The 20,708-nt window shown below is 41.5% G+C and overlaps 1 protein-coding gene across 1 annotated transcript; it reads right to left on the reverse strand.

Annotated features, from left to right (window-relative positions):
* Window positions 1-1,016: 1,016 nt before the first annotated feature.
* Window positions 1,017-8,387, reverse strand: LOC112252652 (caveolin-2). Its single transcript, XM_024424092.2, has 3 exons — window positions 8,134-8,387; window positions 7,654-7,841; window positions 1,017-2,777 (listed from the first exon to the last, which is right to left on the reverse strand). The coding sequence occupies exons 1-3, from the start codon at window positions 8,281-8,283 to the stop codon at window positions 2,627-2,629; spliced, it is 489 nt and encodes a 162-aa protein (XP_024279860.1). The 5' UTR covers window positions 8,284-8,387; the 3' UTR covers window positions 1,017-2,626.
* Between the last annotated feature and the right edge of the window lie 12,321 nt (window positions 8,388-20,708).

Below are 20,708 nucleotides of genomic sequence, written 5' to 3' on the forward strand. Positions count from 1 at the left end.
TTTTGAACTCACTTGAAAACAATAATGCTATTATTCATTGCATTGTGGTGTTGTAGGCTAGTTTATAGATAGGACATTTTGATTGTCCCTAACCAAGATCAATGGGGGAGCTATTTGAGCTGTGTGTCTCATGTCTTCAATGTTCTTTCATGCACAATGACACATGTCACCTCTATGCTGCCTATCAACTATTCCTCTATGTTATTGTGGATCTATGTTGAAAATAGTTGCAACCTTTAATGATTTTATGTGTGGTATGATTGCTAGTCAGCCTATTGCAGATCTGGACAAACGATCCACCCACCACTATTTTCACAATGAATTGTAGATAAAGGGCAGATGGATTGTTAGACTGGTAGACTACATTGACCTGTGGTATAGTAAGCGAGCAGAAAAGCGTAATTCCTACGGGAAGTACCAAATCACCTTGATAGGGGAGGTGTGGTCAAGCAGAAGAGTAAATTTGGCTAGGATGGAAGAAATGATATCATAAATCCTGCAAAAGGGAGAATGTAAACCTGGGGAAATGTGCACTATCCTCCACTGTACCCAATAAAAAAAACACAACCCTCCCAAAGAAAAAAAAGAAAAAAAAGTATGACTCCCCTATTTTGGACCAACCCCCCACCCTGGTAAACTGTAAATATCAGTATGGAATATTCCTTACATTCCACCAAGTCAGTAAAATGCTGTACTTATGTAACCCTGTAGGTTATTATCAGTATGGAATATTCTGGTATGGAATATTCTTCCATATTCTACCAAATCAGTATTGTGCTGTTTAAACCTGTAGATTATCAGCAGAGCCCCAGGTCGTGTTGCAATAGACCCACCGGGTCAGGCAGAGGCAGTTCTTCTTCTTTCTGTATAGGAAAGTGTCTTATGCAATCAGACCAGCTCAGTGATTTACAACTTTTCTCTCTCACTTTTCTCTCTGAGACTGAGAAACATATCCCCGCCCTCCTATCACAGTTCTCATAATTTTCTATGACAGAGAGACACGCAGCAATACTCAGAACATTTTAACAAATAATTATCTTTATTTGATGCAGAATAGGAACACTTTTGGTACTTTTTTACAAATCAAAGAATAAGTCTCGTTTGTTGAGCTCAATTACAATCACATCATGCCATTTACCATTTTTGCTCGATAAAAAATAATAATTCCACACCTGTGTGCTCTATTGCACAATCACACCTCCAATTTCCTCTCAGCACTGAAGAGATAACTCAGCCAAGTACAGACATGGTCTATTGGCTGGCAGGCTGTCAACTGCCTAGCTTAGCCAAACGATTAGAAGTTACTGACAGAATCGCTGCGTTTGGTTGTCCATTAAAACAAAGCACAAGGGTGCCTCTGAAATGACACCCCATACCCTATACAGCCCACTACATTTTAGGGAATAGTGTGCCATTTTGGATGAAGCCAAGGTTTTGTGTGATGTATTATACGATAAGTTGTGAAGAACTGGTGGCACTATTCTGCTAGATTCTCTCCACATTTGGGTTTTGACATCAAAGAATAAAGCAAGCTAGTTGCTCTACGGCTTATAGAAAGCTCAGCAGCACCTAGGCCTACGACCATGTACCTGACTGTATAGAATAAACCAGAGTAGTAAAACTCATCTTAGATACTTAACATAAAAGTTCTGTCCAGTTTTTTCACGACTCACAGAAACATGGACCGTCAAGAACACATGGCAATTGTGCATAAATAATTAGTTAGAAAGCCAATACTCCGACAACCCACCCTTTTGTTTATTATATTAGCTTCTGTTCAAAATATATACAACTGTCTTAGGTCTTTACTAGGTAGGTTGTCTTTGTGTAAAAGCAAATGCCCAAAATGTATCGAAAGCATTGCGAGATTAACACAGCAGCAGCAAAACAAGGCTGCAGAAGTATAAGCTGCATCTCAGCATCTAGGATCAGTGTACACTCTCTTACAGAAAACAAATTCATTCATTCAAATCCCATCTGAATCCTCTACTGTATATCCACAACACATAAAAAGCAGAAACTACACAGACGTTACATGTCTGATGCCAGGAATGGTGTGATGCCTAACTGGCCAATATACTGTTTGGCCCTGATCTGATCCTTTATGATTAAAACAGTTATTTTTAGCATCACAATAATGGAATGATAATAATTTATTTTGGTCACAACTGAACAATTGTCCTTTTGGCAGAATACATCAAAACTGCTTAGAAATGCCACACAACCACTTCTATGAACAGTGGACATTACGACTTATCATGAGAATCTTGAAATTCCCAAATGACATAAATGATCATGTTGGATCATCTTATTACTCAGATGGTGCTGTGGCGTTGTCAAAGGGAAGTTGACCCTAATCACCCTTTATGAGCGTTCGTAACTTATCAGTTGCACTTATATGCTCTACCATAATTCCACCACACAGTGTGTCGATGTTGACTTTATAAACAGCTTATATATTTCAACGCAAACATAGGTCAATAACATCTTCACTTTTTTAAGAGTTACCTCAAATGATTTACTTGTTTTTCCACTTAGACATAGGTAAAAAAAAAAAAAAAGATTTTAAAAAAGTGAAGATGTCCTTTAACTTCTTAACCCCCATAACAGGGAAGGAAAGACTCTATCAGTTGTCCATGGCCTTGACGTGGACAGAGGACAGACACCTGCCCATACTGTGGAAGAGGGGGTTGACAAAAATGTCTGTAAGGCTGCTCCAGACCACCTGGACAGAGGGCAGGGCCATCAGACAGCTCCGCACCACCGGCATCAACACCCTGGAAGGAGGAGGACCACAAAAACAGGTTTCACTTTGCATCGCGCGCACACACAGCATTCTTCAAATGAACACAGAATGTGTAGGCATCAGTATTACCTGCATACATATTACATTACGGGGAACATTTAGCCTTGTGTTGGGGTGTAATATCAGTTGCATGAGGTGTTCCTAACAAGTTCCGTTTGCTGCAGAGTCCAGAGTACCTTGCAACATGAATTCTAACACAGCCTTCTTGATCCTCTTACTTTGTCCATTTTGGATGTGTATAAACAGTTAATGCAGACTTTATGAATGCTTGGAGCCTGCAGTATGTATTAAGGGCAGAAGGAAGCCTAGCGTTTAGAGCTATTGGACCAGTAACCGAAAGGCCACGGGTTTGAATACCCTTCGCCAGCAAGGTGAAAAATGTGTCTGTGTGTTCTTGTGCAAGGCACTTAACCCTAATTTGCTCCAGAGGTGCCATACTACTATTGCTGACCAATGTAAAACAACACATTTCACTGCACCTATCTAGTGATTGTTGTATTTCTATTTGACTGTATAAGGCTACGGAATGTGTTTTTATTATAGTGTCACTACATCTTGTAACACTATCTATCAGACACATCCCAGCCACAGGGTCAACTGTTTCTCATAGTTCCCATTCCATCCTCTACTGATCTCTGCTATGTCACCAAAGCCATATTTCAATTGCTCATCCTCCATAAAAGCTGTGACAGACAGTGCAGACTGACTCTTCCTCATCACAAATGGCACCCTATTCCCGATATAAAGCCCTACCTTTCAAATCAAATCCCATTTTATTGGTCGCATACACATATTTAGCAGATGTTATTGTGGGTGTAGCAAAATGCTTGCGTTCCTGACTCCAACAGTGCAGTAGTATCTAACAATACACAACAATACACACACATCTAAAAAGTAAAAGAATGGAATTAAGAAATCGAAAAACTTTAGAACAAGCAAAGTCCAGAGTATAAGAGTGTATTTGGAAAGTATTCAGACCCCTTGACTTTTTCCACATTTTGTTATGTTATAGCCTTATTCTAAAATGGATTAAATAATATTTCCTTGATGGGTTAAATAAAAACATTTCCTCATCAATCTACACACAATACCGTATAATGACAAAGTGAAAACCGTTTTTTGGAATTTTTAGCAAATGTAATTAAAATGTCACGACTTCCGCCAAAGTCGGCTCCCCTCCTTGTTCGGGCGGTGTTCGGAGGACGACGTCACCGGTCTTCTAGCCATCGCTGCTCCATTTTTCATTGTTCCATTTGTTTTGTCTTGTTCCCTGCACACCTGGTTTACATTCCCTAATCACACTGCATATATATATTCCTCTGTTCCCCCCCATGTCTTTGTGTGGAATTGTTTTGTTTTGTGTTTGTTGCATCACACTAGTCTGGTTTTTCACCCTGGGCATTGCCTGTACCCTCTTTGGGGAATTATTGGTGAACCTTATTGTTATTATTGACGGTATTTTGCGCTTGTCACTTTTGCCGGTTGGCTTGAGTTGTAGCTGTTTGCTCCCGTCTGTTTGTTGCTCTTGGCTAATAAAGTCACCTGATCACCTATTCTTTGCTCTCCTGCACTTGACTCGAATGACCAGAGGTGAAAACTCTGACATAAAAAAACAGACCTTATTTACATAAGTAGAACTCTGAAACAGGATTGTGTTGAGTCACAGATCTTGGGAAGGGTACCAAAAACATTTCTGCAGCATTGAAGGTCCCCAAGAACACAGTGGCCTCCATCATTCTTAAATGGAAGAAGTTCGGAACTGTCACGCCCTGGTCGAAGTATTTTGTGTTTATCTTTATTTATTTGGTCAGGCCAGGGTGTGGCATGGTCTGCCAGTCAGCCAGACTCTTCCAGATCTGCCAGTCAGCCAGACTCTTCCAGATCTGCCAGTCAGCCAGACTCTTCCAGATCTGCCAGTCAGCCAGACTCTTCCAGATCTGCCAGTCAACCAGACTCTTCAAGCAGCAGCGCTGTACCTGCCTCCAGTCTCCCGCCTGTTCAGCCTACATGCTCTGTTCAGCGAGCAGAGTCATGGAGCAGATCCGCCAGTCAGCCGGGATCTGCCAGAACTGCCAGTCGGCCAGGATCTGCCAGTCGGTCAGGATCCGCCAGTCAGCCAGGATCTGCCAGATCCGCCAGTCAGCCAGGATCTGCCAGTCAGCCAGGATCTGCCAGTCAGCTAGGATCTGCCGAAACCACCAGCCAGCCAGGATCTGGTAGATCCATCAACCTGCCTGAGCTTCCTCTCACTCCTGAGCTTCCTCTCACTCCTGAGATTCCTCTCACTCCTGAGCTTCCTATCACTCTCGAGCTTCCTCTCACTCCCGAGCTTCCCCTCAGTCCCGAGCTGCCTTAGTCCCGAGCTGCCCCTTAGTCCCGATCTGCTCCTCAGTCCAGTGGGGTTCTGGGTGAGGACTACTAGGCCATGGTCGGCGGTGAGGGTGGACTATCCAAGGACGCGAGGAGAGGGGACTAAGACATTAATTGAGTGGGGTCCACGTCCCGCGCCGGAGCCGCCACCATGGACAGACGCCCACCCGGACCCTCCCTATTGTTTTGAGGTGCGTTCGGGAGTCCGCACCTTAGGGGGGTTCTGTCACGCCCTGGTCAAAGTATTTTGTGTTTATCTTTATTTATTTGGTCAGGCCAGGGTGTGGCATGTATTTTGTTTTTTTTTATATGTGGTGTGTATGTATTGGGATTGTAGCTAGTGGGGTGTTCTAGTTAAGTCTATGGCTGTCTGAAGTGGTTCTCAATCAGAGGCAGGTGTTTATCGTTGTCTCTGATTGGGAACCATATTTGGGCAGCCATATTCTTTGAGTTTGTCGTGGGTGATTGTCCTTAGTGTCCTTGTTCCTGTTTTTGTTAGTTTACACAAGTATTAGGCTGTTTCGGTTTTCGTTTCGGTTCGTTCGTTACGTTTATTGTTTGCAGTGTTTGTATTTAGATTCGTGTTACGTTTGTTCATTAAACATGGATCGCAATCTACACGCTGCATTTTGGTCCGACTCTCCTTCACACCTAGAAAACCGTTACAGGAACCACCAAGATGCTTCCTAGAAGTGGCCCCGCCAGCCAAACTGAGCAATGGGGGAAAAGGGCCTTGGCCAGAGAGGTGACCAACAACCCGATGGTCACTCTGACAGAGCTCCAGACTTCCTCTGTGGAGATGGTTGTCCTTCTGGGAGGTTCTCCCATCTCTGCAGAACTCCACCTATCAGGCCTTTATGGTAGAGTGGCCAGACAGAAGCCACTCTTCAGTAAAAGACACATGACTGCCCGCTTAGAGTTAAAATGCACCTAAAGGACTCTCAGACCATGAGAAACAACATTCTCTGGTTTGATGATACCAAGATTGAATGCTAAGCATCACATCTGGAGGAAACCTGGCACCATCCCTACGGCGAAGCATGGCGGTGGCAGCATCATGCTGTGGGGATGATTTTCAGAGGCAGGGACTGGGAGACTAGTCAGGATAGAGGGAAAGATTAACGGAGCAACGTACAGAGAAAACCTTGATGAAAACCTGCTCCAGAGCACTCAGGACCTCAGACTGGGGCAGAGGTTCACCTTCCAATAGGACAACGACCCTAAGCATACAGCCAAGACAATGCAGGAGTGGCTTCTGGACAAGTCTCTGAATGTCCTTGTTCTGGCCCAGCCAGAGCCCGGACTTGAACCTGATCGAACATCTCTGGAAAGACCTGAAAATAGCTGTGCAGACCTGACAGAGCTTGAGAGGATCTGCAGACAAGAATGGGAGAAACTCCCCAAATACAGGTGTGCCAAGCTTGTAGCGTCATACCCAAGACAACACAAGGCTGTAATCGCTGCCATTAACATTACTAAAAAACTGTTTTTGCTTTGTCATTATCGTGTGAAGATTGATAAGGACATTTTAGAATAAGGCTGTAACCTATCAAATATATGTGTGTGTGTGTGTGATGGGATGTATAGAAAATATTGACAGTTTATGGATAGAATAGGTAGTATATCAGAAGAATTGTATGGCCTTGACCAGAATACAGTATATACATTTGAAATATATACAGTATATACATATGAAATGGGTAAAACAGTATGTCAACATTATTGTTATGGGCAGTGGTCAAAAGTAGTGCACTCTGTAGGGAACAGGGTGTCATTTGAGATCCAACCATTGACTTTTGGCAAAAATCTATTCTTCGGAGAGACTGAGACATTGAGACATGGGGAAACTAGACCATATTCTGTACTAAAGGTCATATTAGAGTTACTTTGTGACATGCCCACAAAACATGCCCACAAGCGATCTGTAGCCTATCTATTCTAGTGGAATGTCCCACTCTTCTCTAAAAACAGGCCTACGGTGCTGCAAGGCAGAATAGAATGCCAACTATCTGGCAGGGGTTATGGGGGCTTTTTTCCATTACCAGCTGAACACTGCATTCCTCCCAACTTTCCATAAAGTGCCTCACTTGGGCACAGATCTGGTGTTGTTTTAGCAAGCAGCCCCTTATCTAATTGACTCTTAGGCAGAATTTGTGAATGTCAGGAGTCGCATGGTTTTCCTTCAACCTAACCACTGTGTCCACTGGCATGCATACAGCACATAATGGAACATAGGCCTATGTATGGAAAAGCTATGACTTAATTGCCCAAATAAAGTAAAAACAATAATGACACATTCATAGTTGTACCCTACATATGACATTAATTGTATGAATATATATGTCAGTATGCCTACTGGTCTTTCTGTGCAAACTGTCTACTATGGGTCAAAACAAATAGGCAGCAGAGCAGTCAATGGAAAATGTGGCCCTTGGCCAAGCTCTGAAACAACAAGATAGCATGTGTTGTTTTCCTACCAAATATGAATACAGCTGAGGACCCCGAAGACTATCCCGATGATAAATGCCATGGGAACGGCGAGGATGGTGGTCAGTATTCGGTAGAATACATATTTGAACAGTTCGAAGACGGCGTGACTTCCTATCCATACTCTGTCGAAGCTGTGGCTGGAACTGGGCTCTGCGATCACATCGTCAAAACCAACCTGGGGAAGGAAACAAGCGCTTGTCAGGAATCAGTCATGGACTCACTCACATACCCATTTGTCCTATTCTGTCCAAACAAACATATTAGCAGGAGTTTACAGCCAATATGGAAACTAAACACACAGGCAATGGCGCATGACATTTGCATTTATTGTGCATTCATATTTTTTTAATTACATATGGTAAAACGACAATAACGAAAGTATTGGTCTACAGTTTATCCGTCCACTGGAGTTAACTTTGTGAAAACCGGAGCGCACGGTGCGCTGATACACTGATACAGTAGTTTACCTTTAAGTGCGCATTTATGTCATTGGGATCTCGGTCTGGGATCGCCGCGTAAACTTTGTCTTTTTTCGACAAAATCGGTTCTATTGATCTGTTGAACTCGTCCTCGTCCATGATAATACTCGTCTCGTAATTCTCCTTTTCGATACCCATTTTCACTTCACAGACGGCGCGGTGGGCAGCGGAGAGCTCTCGTTGGTGGCGCTCTCTGCATTTGTGTCTGTGCCTGCGCGCATGAAATGGACCCACGCCCGGTGCGGAAAGCGGCGCAACGTAGTGTAGACACAACAAGCAAAGTCACGTCCCCATGCTACTTGCCCTGTTTGAACAAATATATTTGTTGACGAATTCATCAGATTGATCAAATAACCTGAACGCGGCTATATATGGCAAAATAGTAATTGACGTTAGTTAACCATTGGACATGATGTATTTATATCAGTTACATTTGTATAGGCTATACACACTAGTCATCTTTTTTATACATTTGAGTCATTTAGCAGATGCTCTTATCCAGAGAGCATTTACAGGTGTAATTTGGGTTAACATCCTTGCTCAAGGACATGACAGATTTTTAGCTTGGGGATTTGAATCAGGGACTTTTCAGTTACTGGCCCAACACTTTTAACCACTAAGCTACCTGCCACCACAAGACCTGTTCATGCACCACTCACCATTCAGATAATCGTGAGGTGTCTGTGTGCCAAGTCACAAAAGGCCTTAATCATCACAATCATGACAGTAGCCTGTTTGATAACATTAGTCCCCTTCCTTCACTTCCTCTCTTTTTCCTCCTCCTCCACTATCACAATCTCCAATTAAAAGGGATGTGGAGGAGAGCGAGGAGGATGAAATTAGAGGGATGTGTATGTGAGTTTGGGAAACGTGTGTGTGTGCATGTATGTGTGTAAAGGAACATTGAGTGCATTTTGTGCATGTCTTCAAGAGGTTCTTGCAGATTTATTGCACGTATTTACTGAATTCAGTGACCTATCCTTCTACCGATAGTGAACATACTTGGGAGCAATTTTAGAATCGCTCTCAGTCTTCATATATTTAAAGCCAGGCACAGGAGGCTTCTGAGGGGAGAACGGCTCATAATGATGTCAGGAACGCACCAAATGGAATGGCATTGAAAACCTCAACTATGTGTTTATTACAAATCCATTCCAGTTATTACCACGAGCCGTTCCCCGCAATTAAGGTGCCACCAACCTTCTTTGAAGCCAGGATATACAGTTGAAGTTGGAAGATTACATACACCTCAGCCAAATGTTGGCTGAGTTTTTCACAATTCCTGACATTTAAAACTAGTAAAAATTCCCTGTCTTAGGTCAGTTAGGATCACCACTTTATTTTAAGAATGTGAAATGTCAGAATAATAGTAGACAGTGATTTATTTCAGCTTTTATTTCTATCATCGCATTCCCAGTGGGTCAGAAGTTTACATATACTCAATTAGTATTTTGGTAGCAATGCCTTTAAATTGTTTAACTTGGATCAAATGTCTTGGCTAGCCTTCCACAAGCTTCCCATAATAAGTTTGGTGAATTTTGACCCATTCCTCCTGACAGACCTGGTGTCAGAGTCATATTTGTAGGCCTCCTTGCTCGCACACACTTTTTCAGTTCTGCCCAAAAATGTTCTATAAGTTTGAGGTCAGGGCTTTGTGATGGCCACTCCAATACCTTGACTTTGTTGTCCTTAAGCCATTTTGCCACAACTTTGGAAGTATGCTTGGGGTCATTGTCCATTTGGAAGACCCATTTGCGACCAAGCTTTAACTTCCTGACTAATGTCTTGAGATGTTGCTTCAATATATCCAGATAATTTTCCCTCCTCAAGATGCCATTTATTTTGTGAAGTGCACCAGTCCCTCCTGCAGCAAACCATCCCCACAACATGATGCTGCCACCCCCGTGCTTCACGGTTGGGATGGTGTTCTTCGGCTTGCAAGCCTCCCCCTTTTTCCTCCAAACATAACAATGGTCATTATGGCCAAACAGTTTTATTTTTGTTTCATCAGACCAGAGGAACTTTCTCCAAAAAGTCTTTGTCCCCATGTGCAGTTGCAAACCGTAGTCTGGCTTTTTTATGGTGGTTTTGGAGCAATGGCTTCTTCCTTGCCGAGCGGCCTTTCAGGTTATGTTGATATAGGACTCATTTTACTGTGGATATAGATACTTTTGTACCTATTTCCTCCAGCAGCTTCACAAGGTTCTTTTATTTTTGTTCAGGGTTTGATTTGCACTTTTCGAACCAAAGTACTTTCATCTCTAGGAGACAGAATGCATCTCCTTCCTGAATGGTATGATGGATGCGTGGTCCCATGGTGTTTATACTTGCGTACTATTGTTTGTACAGATGAACATGGTACCTTCAGGCATTTGGAAATTGCTCCAAAGGATGAACCAGATTTGTGGAGGTCTGCAATTTTTTTTCTGAGGTCTTGACTGATTTATTTTGATTTTCCCATGATGTCAAGCAAAGAGGCACTGAGTTTGAAGGTAGTCCTTGAAATACATCCACAGGTACACCTCTAATTGACTAAAATTATGTCAATTAGCCTATAACAAGCTTCTAAAGTAATGACATAATTTTCTGGAATTTTCCAAGCTGTTTAAAGGCATAGTCCACTTAGTGTATGTAAACTTCTGACCCACTGGAATTGTGATACAGTGAAATAATGTATGTAAACAACTGTTGGAAACTTACTTGTGTCATGCACAAAGTAGATGTCCTAACCAAACTTGCCAAAAGTATAGTTTGTTAACAATCATTTGTGGAAAGGTCTAAAAATGAGTTTTAATGACTCCAACCTAAGTGTATGTAAACTTCCGACTTCAGCTGTACATGCACAGAACATAGATATATTTTTCAATTGTTGGGATTATTCTCACACTAAACCCCCTTCGGAAAGTATTCCGATCTCTTGACATTTTCCACATTTGTTAGGTTACAGCAATTTTCTAAAATTGATTAAATTGTTTTTTTCCCCTCATCAATACCCCATAATGACAAAGCAAAAGCAGAAATATCACATTTACATAAGCATTCAGACCCTTTACTCAGTACTTTGTTGAAGCACCTTTGTCTGTGATTACAGCCTCAAGTCTTCTTGGTTATGACACTACAAGCTTGGCACACCTGTATTTGGGGAGTTCCTCCCATCTGCAGATCCTCTAAAGTTCTGTCAGGTTGGATGGGGAGAGTCACTGCACAGCTATTTTCAGGTCTCTCCAGAGATGTTTGATCGGGTTCAAGTCCGGGCTCTGGCTGGGCCACTCAAGGATATTCAGAGACTTGTCCCAAAGCCACACCTGTATTGTCTTGGCTGTGTGCTTAGAGTCATTGTCCTGTTGGAAGGTGAACCTTCGCCTCAGTCTGAGGTCCTGAGCACTCTGGAACAGATTTTCATTAAGGATCTCTGTGCACTTTGCTCCGTTCATCTTTCCATCGATCCTGCTTCTGAAAAACATCCCCACAGCATGATGCTGCCCTGCCATGCTTCACCAGGTTTCTTCTAGAAGGTGCCAGGTTTCTTCTAGAAGTGATGCTTGGCATTCAGGCCAAAGAGTTAAATATTGGTTTCATCAGACCAGAGAATCTTGTTTCTCATGGTCTGAGAGTGTTTATGTGCCTTTTGGCAAACTCTAACTGTCTGTTCTGTGTCTTTTACTGAGGAATGGCTTCTGTCTGGCCACTCTACCATAAATGCCTGATTGGTGCAGTGCTTCTAGAAGGTTCTCCCATCTCCGCAAAGGAACTCTAGAGCTCTGTCAGACTGACCATCGGGTTCTTGTTCACCTCCCCCACCAAGGCTTTTCTCCCCCGATTGCTCAGTTTGGCTGGGCGGCCAGCTCTAGGAAGTGCCTTGGTGGTACCCAACTTCTTCCATTTAAGAACGATGGAGGCCGCTGTGTTCTTGGGGACCTTTAATTCTGCAGACATTTTTTGGTACCCTTCCCCAGATCTGTGCCTCGACACAATCCTGTCTCGTAGCACTACGGACAATCCCTTCGGTGTAATGGCTTGATTTTTGCTCTGACATACACTGTCAATTGTGAGACCTTACATAGACAGGTGTGTGCCTTTCCAAATCATGTCCAATTAATTGAATTTACCACAGGTGGACTCCAATCAAGATGTATAAACGTCTCAAGGATGATCAATGGAAACAGGATGCACCTGAGCTCAATTTCGAGTCTCATATCAAAGCGTCTGAATACTTATGTAAATAAGGTATTTTTAAATGTATTTTTATAAATTTGCAAACATTTCTAAAAACCTGCTTTCGATTTGTCATTTTGGGGTTTTGTGTGTAGATTGCTAATTTTGAACAGTTATTTGATCCATTTTAGAATTAGGCTGTAAACGTAACAACGTGAAAAAAGTAAAGGGTTCTGAATATTTTCTGTAGGCACTGTATATATACCACACGCACGTGTGTTTGCTTGCCTGCGTGCATGTATGCATTTGTGTGTATGTGTTTGTGTGACCATCAACTCTTTTGTCCACTGCTTTGAATCTCATTTGTTGATGAAGTCCAGTTTCTTGTCCTTGTCTGTCGAGTGGAAGTAATTTAAACAACAGGAGCATTTATATCAGGGTTGTGCTCAATTCAGAATTTTGGAATTGACTCCCATTCAACTCATGAGTTCAAATTCAAATTGAATAGGCCACACTCCACAGGAAACTAGAATTTGAGTTTGAGTGACAGGAAGTACAATTTAATTCAGTGCACTTCAAAGAAATTAGTCATAGAACATGAGAGTTATGTTGAATCTGACATGTCACACTTCCAGACACTCAAGCAATAAGGCATGTGTGGTATATGGCCAATATACCACGGCTTAGGGCTGTGCTTAGGCACAACGCAATGCCACCAGGATACAGCCCTTAGCTGTGGTATATTGGCCATACAAAGAATATATCACTTTTCTCTTTAAACAATGTTCATATACTCTTTTAACCTTAGTGCTTAGAATAGCCAATTATATTCCCACCAACCATTTCATTTTTTTGGCTTCTTTTTGAAGGCTTTAGGGTCAACTTGAGGGTTAATTGAATGCATTCTGGAAACGTTTGACATTTTATGTAGTCTAAAAGATGCATATTTATATAGAACATACCTAATATAGAAAAGAAGAGGCATTTTAATTTCAAATTAAAGTATATTTCCTTTAATAAAAAACATCTAAATTCAATTATGTATCCTGTTTACTATTTCATTTCAAGAATTGAATTGAATTTACAATGCATTCTCAATTCATTTCTGAATTGAGCACAACCCTGCTTTATAGGGCAGTGTGTGTGTTTGTTTTGTGTGTTTGTGACAGCAAGGCAGGAATCCAGTCAGCAGGGAGAACAGAGAGGGGTCCTGCCCCCAGAGTGGTGGAACCATACAAACCCACAATCCCCAGGCTTAAACACACAGGGCTTTTCTGACAGCCAAGCATTCAACAAGGGAGGCCGGGCTGGCTGGTTGACTAGGAAATGGTAATGTAGGGTTGGCTGGGGTAGGATGGGGGGTGGCCAGCCATTGACAATGTGGTGAGGGCTGGTTGCATAACATTGTGTATACTCGTATTAGTCTCGCATTGCCCTACCTCCTGAAAGTGGATTACGCCTTTAAAGTCAAACGTCACAACACGCTCTAAACTGCTCTGGTGACAAACACACTCTGGGCATTGTCTCCATTCGTCACAAGGCTGTTGGCTGCGCTTTGCTATCACTGGAAAAGTCTTGAAGATGGCATAGTATTTTTGTAAGGACCCCAAAAAAGGAGTCAGTGGGAAAACCTATTCAACTAAGCAAATACATTTAGGAAGTGTTTAAAAATTATGTATTACAGTACTGGTAGGCCATTTTGTAGGCTAACTCAATTGAGCTGCTAGCTAGCTAACTGTACACACTGTTTAGCTAAGTGAATTACATGTCAACAGCTAGCTAACTTTCTATTAGCTAGCTATCTTGAAACAATAATTGTAAATTAAAAACACCGTCTGCAAATGCATTTGTAGATAACAGCCATGGAAGAGGGTGAAATTGCAGCTCCATCTGCCAGTAAAGGGAGAGTGTAGGCTACTGGATAGGCTAGACAGACATTGTTGCATGGGTGCTAGATCTGCACAATCGGCTGCCTTGGCTAGCTACTGGATAGGACAGGCAATTTTGTGGGAGGACATTATGAAAAGATTCTCCAGTTCCAGTCCCTAGAGGGGAAAACTTTGAGGACAGAGAGATAACAGCAACATAATATTCAGTGCTGCCTAATTTTTGTATAATGAAGCCTGTTTCTTTTGATGTTTTCTGTCCTCAGATATGATAAGCAGTGAAAGACTGTTTGCATCTGAAGAGACAGGTCACAAGAAACTAATAGAGCATTTTCATATAGGATATACCCCAGTGTTTAACCCAAAAGGCTCAGACTCTTCTCTTTCCATCTACGTGGGCCCGGCACCTGTGTCTCACTGGCTATGGCTCCGGTGGACGGGCTCTCATTTTGGGATCAAAGCCAGGCCACTGGTACAACTTGAATTTACATAACACTGGCTAAGTGTGAACTTTAACACCTTCTCACAAAGCAACTGTGTATACCAGCGGTATTTTTTGTATACAATGCTAACTGGAACAGCTCAGCCAGTAGATCAGGGGATCAGTGGAGCAAGGTTGGCCACTGCTGATATGGAGTTTTTTTTGTTCACCTGAAATGATGCCTGCTAATAGCCTACTTGTTACTACTCATTTACCTAATGTTGTTTAGACTAAGATGTCTATTGTTCTTTTACATACGAGTTAGCTTATTTTAAACATTTTGTAGTGATGACGTTTTGATTCTTCGAAGTGGTGTTTGAACTTGATTGAATTGATAAACTCTTATTCAAAATGAACTGGTGTCAATGTTGATTATTCACATATAACAATCCTGCAATTAAGAGGGACGGGGTTTTGCTCTGCCTCTAATATGTCTGTGTGTCTGTGTTGTATTCTCAAACGAACATTTCCTTTTTTGTCTAGTTATACAATCTCCAATCTGTTTTATTGGATTGTCACTCTGTCTCAGTATATCAGCTATCTGAATCCATTTAGCAACTTATCATATGGTATGCATCACCAATACAGCCATAGGCCTACACTACGATTGTATTACTGGCCTTATGGGGATCTGTCATCTCAAGCAGAGAATAGCTAAGCTCACACATGATTTACATGTTGATTTATATGTTCTCAATTTAAATTGATACTATTAAACAATGTATCAATGTATATGAAGTGAACCATATACCAGATTTTGTACCTGCCTTTTTAAGTGCTGACAAATGCTGCAAATCCAACCCTTGTAATTCAGGTATAGTATGAAAATGAGGAGATGACAATTAGACCACAGGAGATGAGCGTTACAGAGTGACATATCATGAGGTTCATTTTATTTGATTCATTTGAGCAATGTTGCTTGCAAAAAGGTTGCAGTTGTTCCCATTGTAGATAGAGGGGTATTCAACTCTTACCCTACGAGGTCCGGAGCCTGCTGGTTTTCTGTTTTCCCCTGATAATTAATTGCATCCACCTGATTTCCAAGGTCTAAATCAGTACCTGGTTAGAGGGGAACAGTGGAACTGGCTTCGAGGTCCAGAGTTGAGATTGATGGAGATGTATTTTATTTATTTACTTTATTTATTCAGGGAACCCTTTGAGACCAGGGTTTCATTAACAATGGTGCCCCGAGGACAACATTTCAACAAATGCAAAATGATAAATAAAATAAAATAAATTGGTAAATGACAGAACCAACACTACAGCTTCAAACACCACAAATACATTTTTTTTTTTACATACAATCCAAACAGTTGCAATCCTCATTAAATTGATTTAACATTAAAGTCTTAAACTGACCAGAGAGTCAGGATGTAGAGAGTTTTCTAGTCTATTCCAATAATGTTGGGCACTAAAACTGAAGACCTAGATCAGCATGTACGTACTAGTGCAACGTTTCCCAAAATCGGTCCTCTGGACCCCAAAGGGTACACATTTTGGTTTTGTCTCTAACACTACACAGCTGATTCAAATGATAAAAGCTTGATAATTAGTTGATTATTTGAATCAGCTGTGTAGTGCTAGGGCAAAAAACAAAACGTGCACCCCTTGGGGTCCTGAGGACTGAGTTTGGGATATCCTCTACAAGTGGAACCTCGAGTTATCCATCATTGTGAACGGGTTTGGTGTCTCATCTTTTTTTATTTTAACAGTGAAGTCAGGTAGGTTGGAAGTTTGAGTAGTAGAGTTTTGTAAACAAAAACTAAGTGATATACAGGACTTTAATGAGGACCAGCCAACTTTTTGATACAGGATGCATCAATGCGTACTAAAACTGTCACCTGTGATAAAGCGAAGGAAGGGCACTATGGTAGACTGCATCCAAAGGTTTAAAAGTAGCGGCTGCTGCATTCTGATAAATGGTATCCCCACAGACAATAACTGGCAGAAAAGTTGGCTGTACAATCTGCTTCTTGCTGTTTAGGGAAAGGCATGATCTATTTCTATAAAATAAGCCTCCTTTAAATCTCAGCTTCTTAACTAGTCACCCGTAAGTTTTTAAATCTCAAATGATTGTCAATCCAAAAGCCCAGATATTTATAGGTAGAAAACTGCTTGGTGAATGAACCATCCAATGCATAAATGTGTAAGCCATCTGAAATATTTCTACGAGATTTAGAAAACAGTATACATTTAGTTTTCCCCGCATTTATGTACCATTTCCAAAGGAGGACTTTCTGCAAGGTGACCATATCAGATTGCAGTTCCAACATAGCGTGGGCAGCCATATGGGGCAATAGCATACATAACAGAATATTTCAGGTTTTTGCTTGTAGACCAATATTATTTATATACTGTAAATGGTAAATAGGACACGTCCCATCCCTGCGGGACCCCTTTAGTAATGTCAAGGTAACTTAAACTTGACACCATCAGAAAGCACACATTGTGTCCTGTCTGATAGATAGTTACCAAACCACTTGCAAGACGCCTGGTCAAGGCCCATTTCAGACAACCTTTGAATGAGTAGGGGATGGTCGACAGTGTCAAAGGCCTTGGATCTATAAATATGGCGGCACATATAAGCAATCTAATATATCATTTAAGACAAGAGTAGCTGCTGGAAACAGTGCTATGTCCAGGTTTAAAAACAGATTGGTACACATTAAGAATATCATTTGAAGTTAGAAAAGTTTTGAGCTGAACGTTTGCAAGTGATTCTAATATTTTTGTAAGGCAAAATAGTTTAGAATTGTAGTTATGTAGATCAGAAGGATCTCCCCCTTTTTAAAGGAGGAGGACATGCACCGCCTTCCAAATCTTAAGGAAGGCACCAGAAGCAATTGCTAAATAAAATACATGTGTGTTAAATGTTCTACAATGAGGGGGCATAAAGCTGCACAAAGGGATCAAGTGAATCAGCTCCTTTTTGCAAGGCACTTAACACATCACTGACATAAAATGAATGCTTTTCCTTAGGTGCTTTTTAGTTGTTCAGTTTGTGTAATTATTTTGTTTTTCTTTCGTCTGCAATGTTCTGTATAAATAAAGCTTGATTTGATTTAAGTAAGTGCATCATTCCCTGCTGTCTGTTTAGAGGTGAATAAAGGACTCCCTCTAGTGGAACTTCAAGTATTTTCAGAAACCATTCTTTAAAATAGATGGCCAGCTGAGGCAAAATTGTTATGAACAGCACCACAAATGTATTTTTTTGGTCTGTTATGGGACCAGAGGCGATCATAACCTGCTAGGGTAATTGGGGCATGGAGTTTTTTTCCCCAAAGATTTGACCACTTTCCAGAATTTAGCTGGATTTCCACCACTCTCAGATACACAATTCAAGAAATGTGTTGACTTTGCTTTTCTAACCAAAGTCTGAAGGACTGCTAGTCAGAGGTAGAATCAGTCACTCTAGTCTTAGCCCAAGCTAACTTTCTTTCATGAAATCTTTCAGACAATTAATGCATGGAACATGGGTTAGCTCTGTCCTTTACCCTTAATATCTTATATGGAGCATACTTATCTGCAACAAAGTTAAACAGAGAGGTAAAAACATTAGAGGCCTGATCCGAGATAGTGATAGAGGACACACCATCTCAATCATAACCCCAGGTCACACAGGACATGTTGTTCATTGAACGTTCTAAAATGTATCTTTGTAATAATGTGTAGACACAATTTTGGTAGCTTAGTATCGCTAATGCGGGCAATGGAACAATGGTCACTGAGCAAAGCTGTACGCTTATGAGGGGCGTTTGTCAGAATGACATCCGAAAGAGTAGAGTTTTCAGGGTGTTTTAAGTTATTACGGGCTGGTTTAGTTATCAGTTGAGTAAAATTTTGCTTAGCACAAATATCAATCATTCTATCTGATACTGGCAACTAAATCCAGGTTAAGACCACCCAGTATTAATAATTCAGATTTAGTATAGTTAGCAAGTCAGACAATTTCCCAAAAGCAAGGGAGATAAACTCCCACTAACATTAGTTGGGCATTATTACCAAGGCCCACATTTAGGACAAGACATTCAAATTGCTTGGGGACAGAGCTGGTAATACGCAGAGCAACATTCAAGTTGTTCTTTATGAATATGGAGACACCCCCACCTCTGCCAGCTCTGTCAGATCTATAAAAAATATATCTATTCAGAGACACATCAGTCTGGCACAGATTTTTTCAACCATGTCTCAGTAATTATCAAAATGTCTGCATTAGTTTGAGAAGCCAGACTTACAATGAGATCCATTTTCGAAATCAAACTTCGGACATTTACATGAATCAGTCCAAGGCCATAGCTGTGGGATTTCAGGTCAGACGGAGTCTCTAACACACACATGCTATGATCAGTAGGTAACCTTGTATATGAAATAGCCATGGAGTTGACTTGAAATGGTATAGATACAAGATTGTTTAGAACAGTGCCAGTTGGTCTATGCCTCGAAAGAGGACATGGATTAATACAAGACTCAATGAGGGTTACCTGTTTCAGGCAAGGACTGATATCCCATCACTTTTTTAGTACCTTTTCAATATTAACACTCAGCATCCATCCCTGTTCCGTATGCACTCAGTCTAGCACTGTGTCCCTCTGCTTGGTGATCATTTCACAGTGGTAGCATTGGACAGTCAATGGTTGGCCATTGATATCCATTGGATAGCCATTGATAGCCATGATGTCAAAATCAAAGCAGGCTAGCAGGCAGGCTTTCAGAGAACAACTGAAACCTGTAAGACTGCATGTTCACATATTTGCATTTTCAAATATGCACCCTGCAGTCTCCATGCACTAGTGTCATCATGATAAAAGTGTTTCGACAAGGCAATCAATATCTCTTGAAGTGAAAAAGCGGTTTTGTGCCCAAACCTATATTTGTACATTTAAAAAGGTCCTGTGACCAACCAAATAGACAAACATGGTCTAACAACAAACCCTGTCCCTGAAGCTATAGTCCTAAGTGACAAGATATGTGGTCATTGTTTTTCATACACTTAAGTGGTCATACACCTGCTACTAACAACATCCCAACGATTGTTTTCCCATGCATATTATTCCATAGACATATTAGTGACCAACAGATGAATGCCTGGGATGACGATCTCCGTAAGGCTCCACAACAAGCATCATCGCTGACCTTCCTGTGGCTTGCATTATATTTTGGTGCTCCTTTCCGTGAATGCTCAATGAATTTACCAAGCCACCACATTCCAGGACTTCCAGTGGTCCCTAGAGGACCAGTGTCCTTATGTGGAACGTCTGGAACGGTGTTGAGGGCTTCCTCTGGCTTAATGAGGAACAAATGTGTGTTTGCTTGTTAGGGGACAGGGGGAATGGGGAACAATGATATCAGAGCACTCACTCTGGATGGGGGACATCCTGTTGGATTGAGACGGAGCCCAGAGGAGAGGACCGTATCTCCCATGGTGTGTCTCAAATGGCACCCTATTCCCAGTATAGTGTACAATTTATAGGGATCTGGTCAAAAATAGTGCACTAAATAGGGAATATGGTGCCATTTGTGATGCAAACCACATCGTTCCACTCTGTGATGACCTTCACCTGAGTATAGAGCAGAGGGATCCCTAGCGTGTTTATGGGAAACGCCTAGGGCTTTTGTCACATACCGCTACTAGTTTCCATTCCATCTATGGAGGAGAGAGTGCATACTAGCACCACTGCACTTGAACTTTGAGTTACAGTTTTTATCTGTCTGAGATGTGTGTCTCTCTCTCTCTCTGTGTGTGTGCTTGAGCGTGTGTGTGCTCGAGTGTGTATGTGCTTGATTGTATGTTTGCATATGTTCATGTACTATTTATGAGTGTGTGTGTATTTAAGGGTATGTTTATTTGTGTTCATTCTGTGTGTAGTCTTGTTCATGTACATGTATGCATGCATGTTTGCGGATGGTCGTTTATATAGTGGGGTACAGCTACCAGGGTGGCCTTGCTTGTGTATTTTCATGACATGTTGGTGCGGTTGTTTGAGTGTGTGTGTGTGTGTGTGTGTGTGTGTGTGTGTGTGTGTTTACATACAGTATGTTAA

The sequence above is a fragment of the Oncorhynchus tshawytscha genome, linkage group LG06, assembly GCF_018296145.1.
Source record: "Oncorhynchus tshawytscha isolate Ot180627B linkage group LG06, Otsh_v2.0, whole genome shotgun sequence".
NCBI lineage: Eukaryota > Metazoa > Chordata > Actinopteri > Salmoniformes > Salmonidae > Oncorhynchus > Oncorhynchus tshawytscha.

Excerpts from the sequence above, each read along its gene's own strand:
- LOC112252652 (XM_024424092.2), bottom strand. The coding sequence starts at position 8,283 with ATGGGTATCGAAAAGGAGAATTACGAGACGAGTATTATCATGGACGAG. Across the intron at positions 7,842-8,133 it reads ACATAAATGCGCACTTAAAG|GTTGGTTTTGACGATGTGAT; the intron begins GTAAACTACTGT and ends TTCCTTCCCCAG. Across the intron at positions 2,778-7,653 it reads CTCAGCTGTATTCATATTTG|GGTGTTGATGCCGGTGGTGC; the intron begins GTAGGAAAACAA and ends TCCTCCTTCCAG.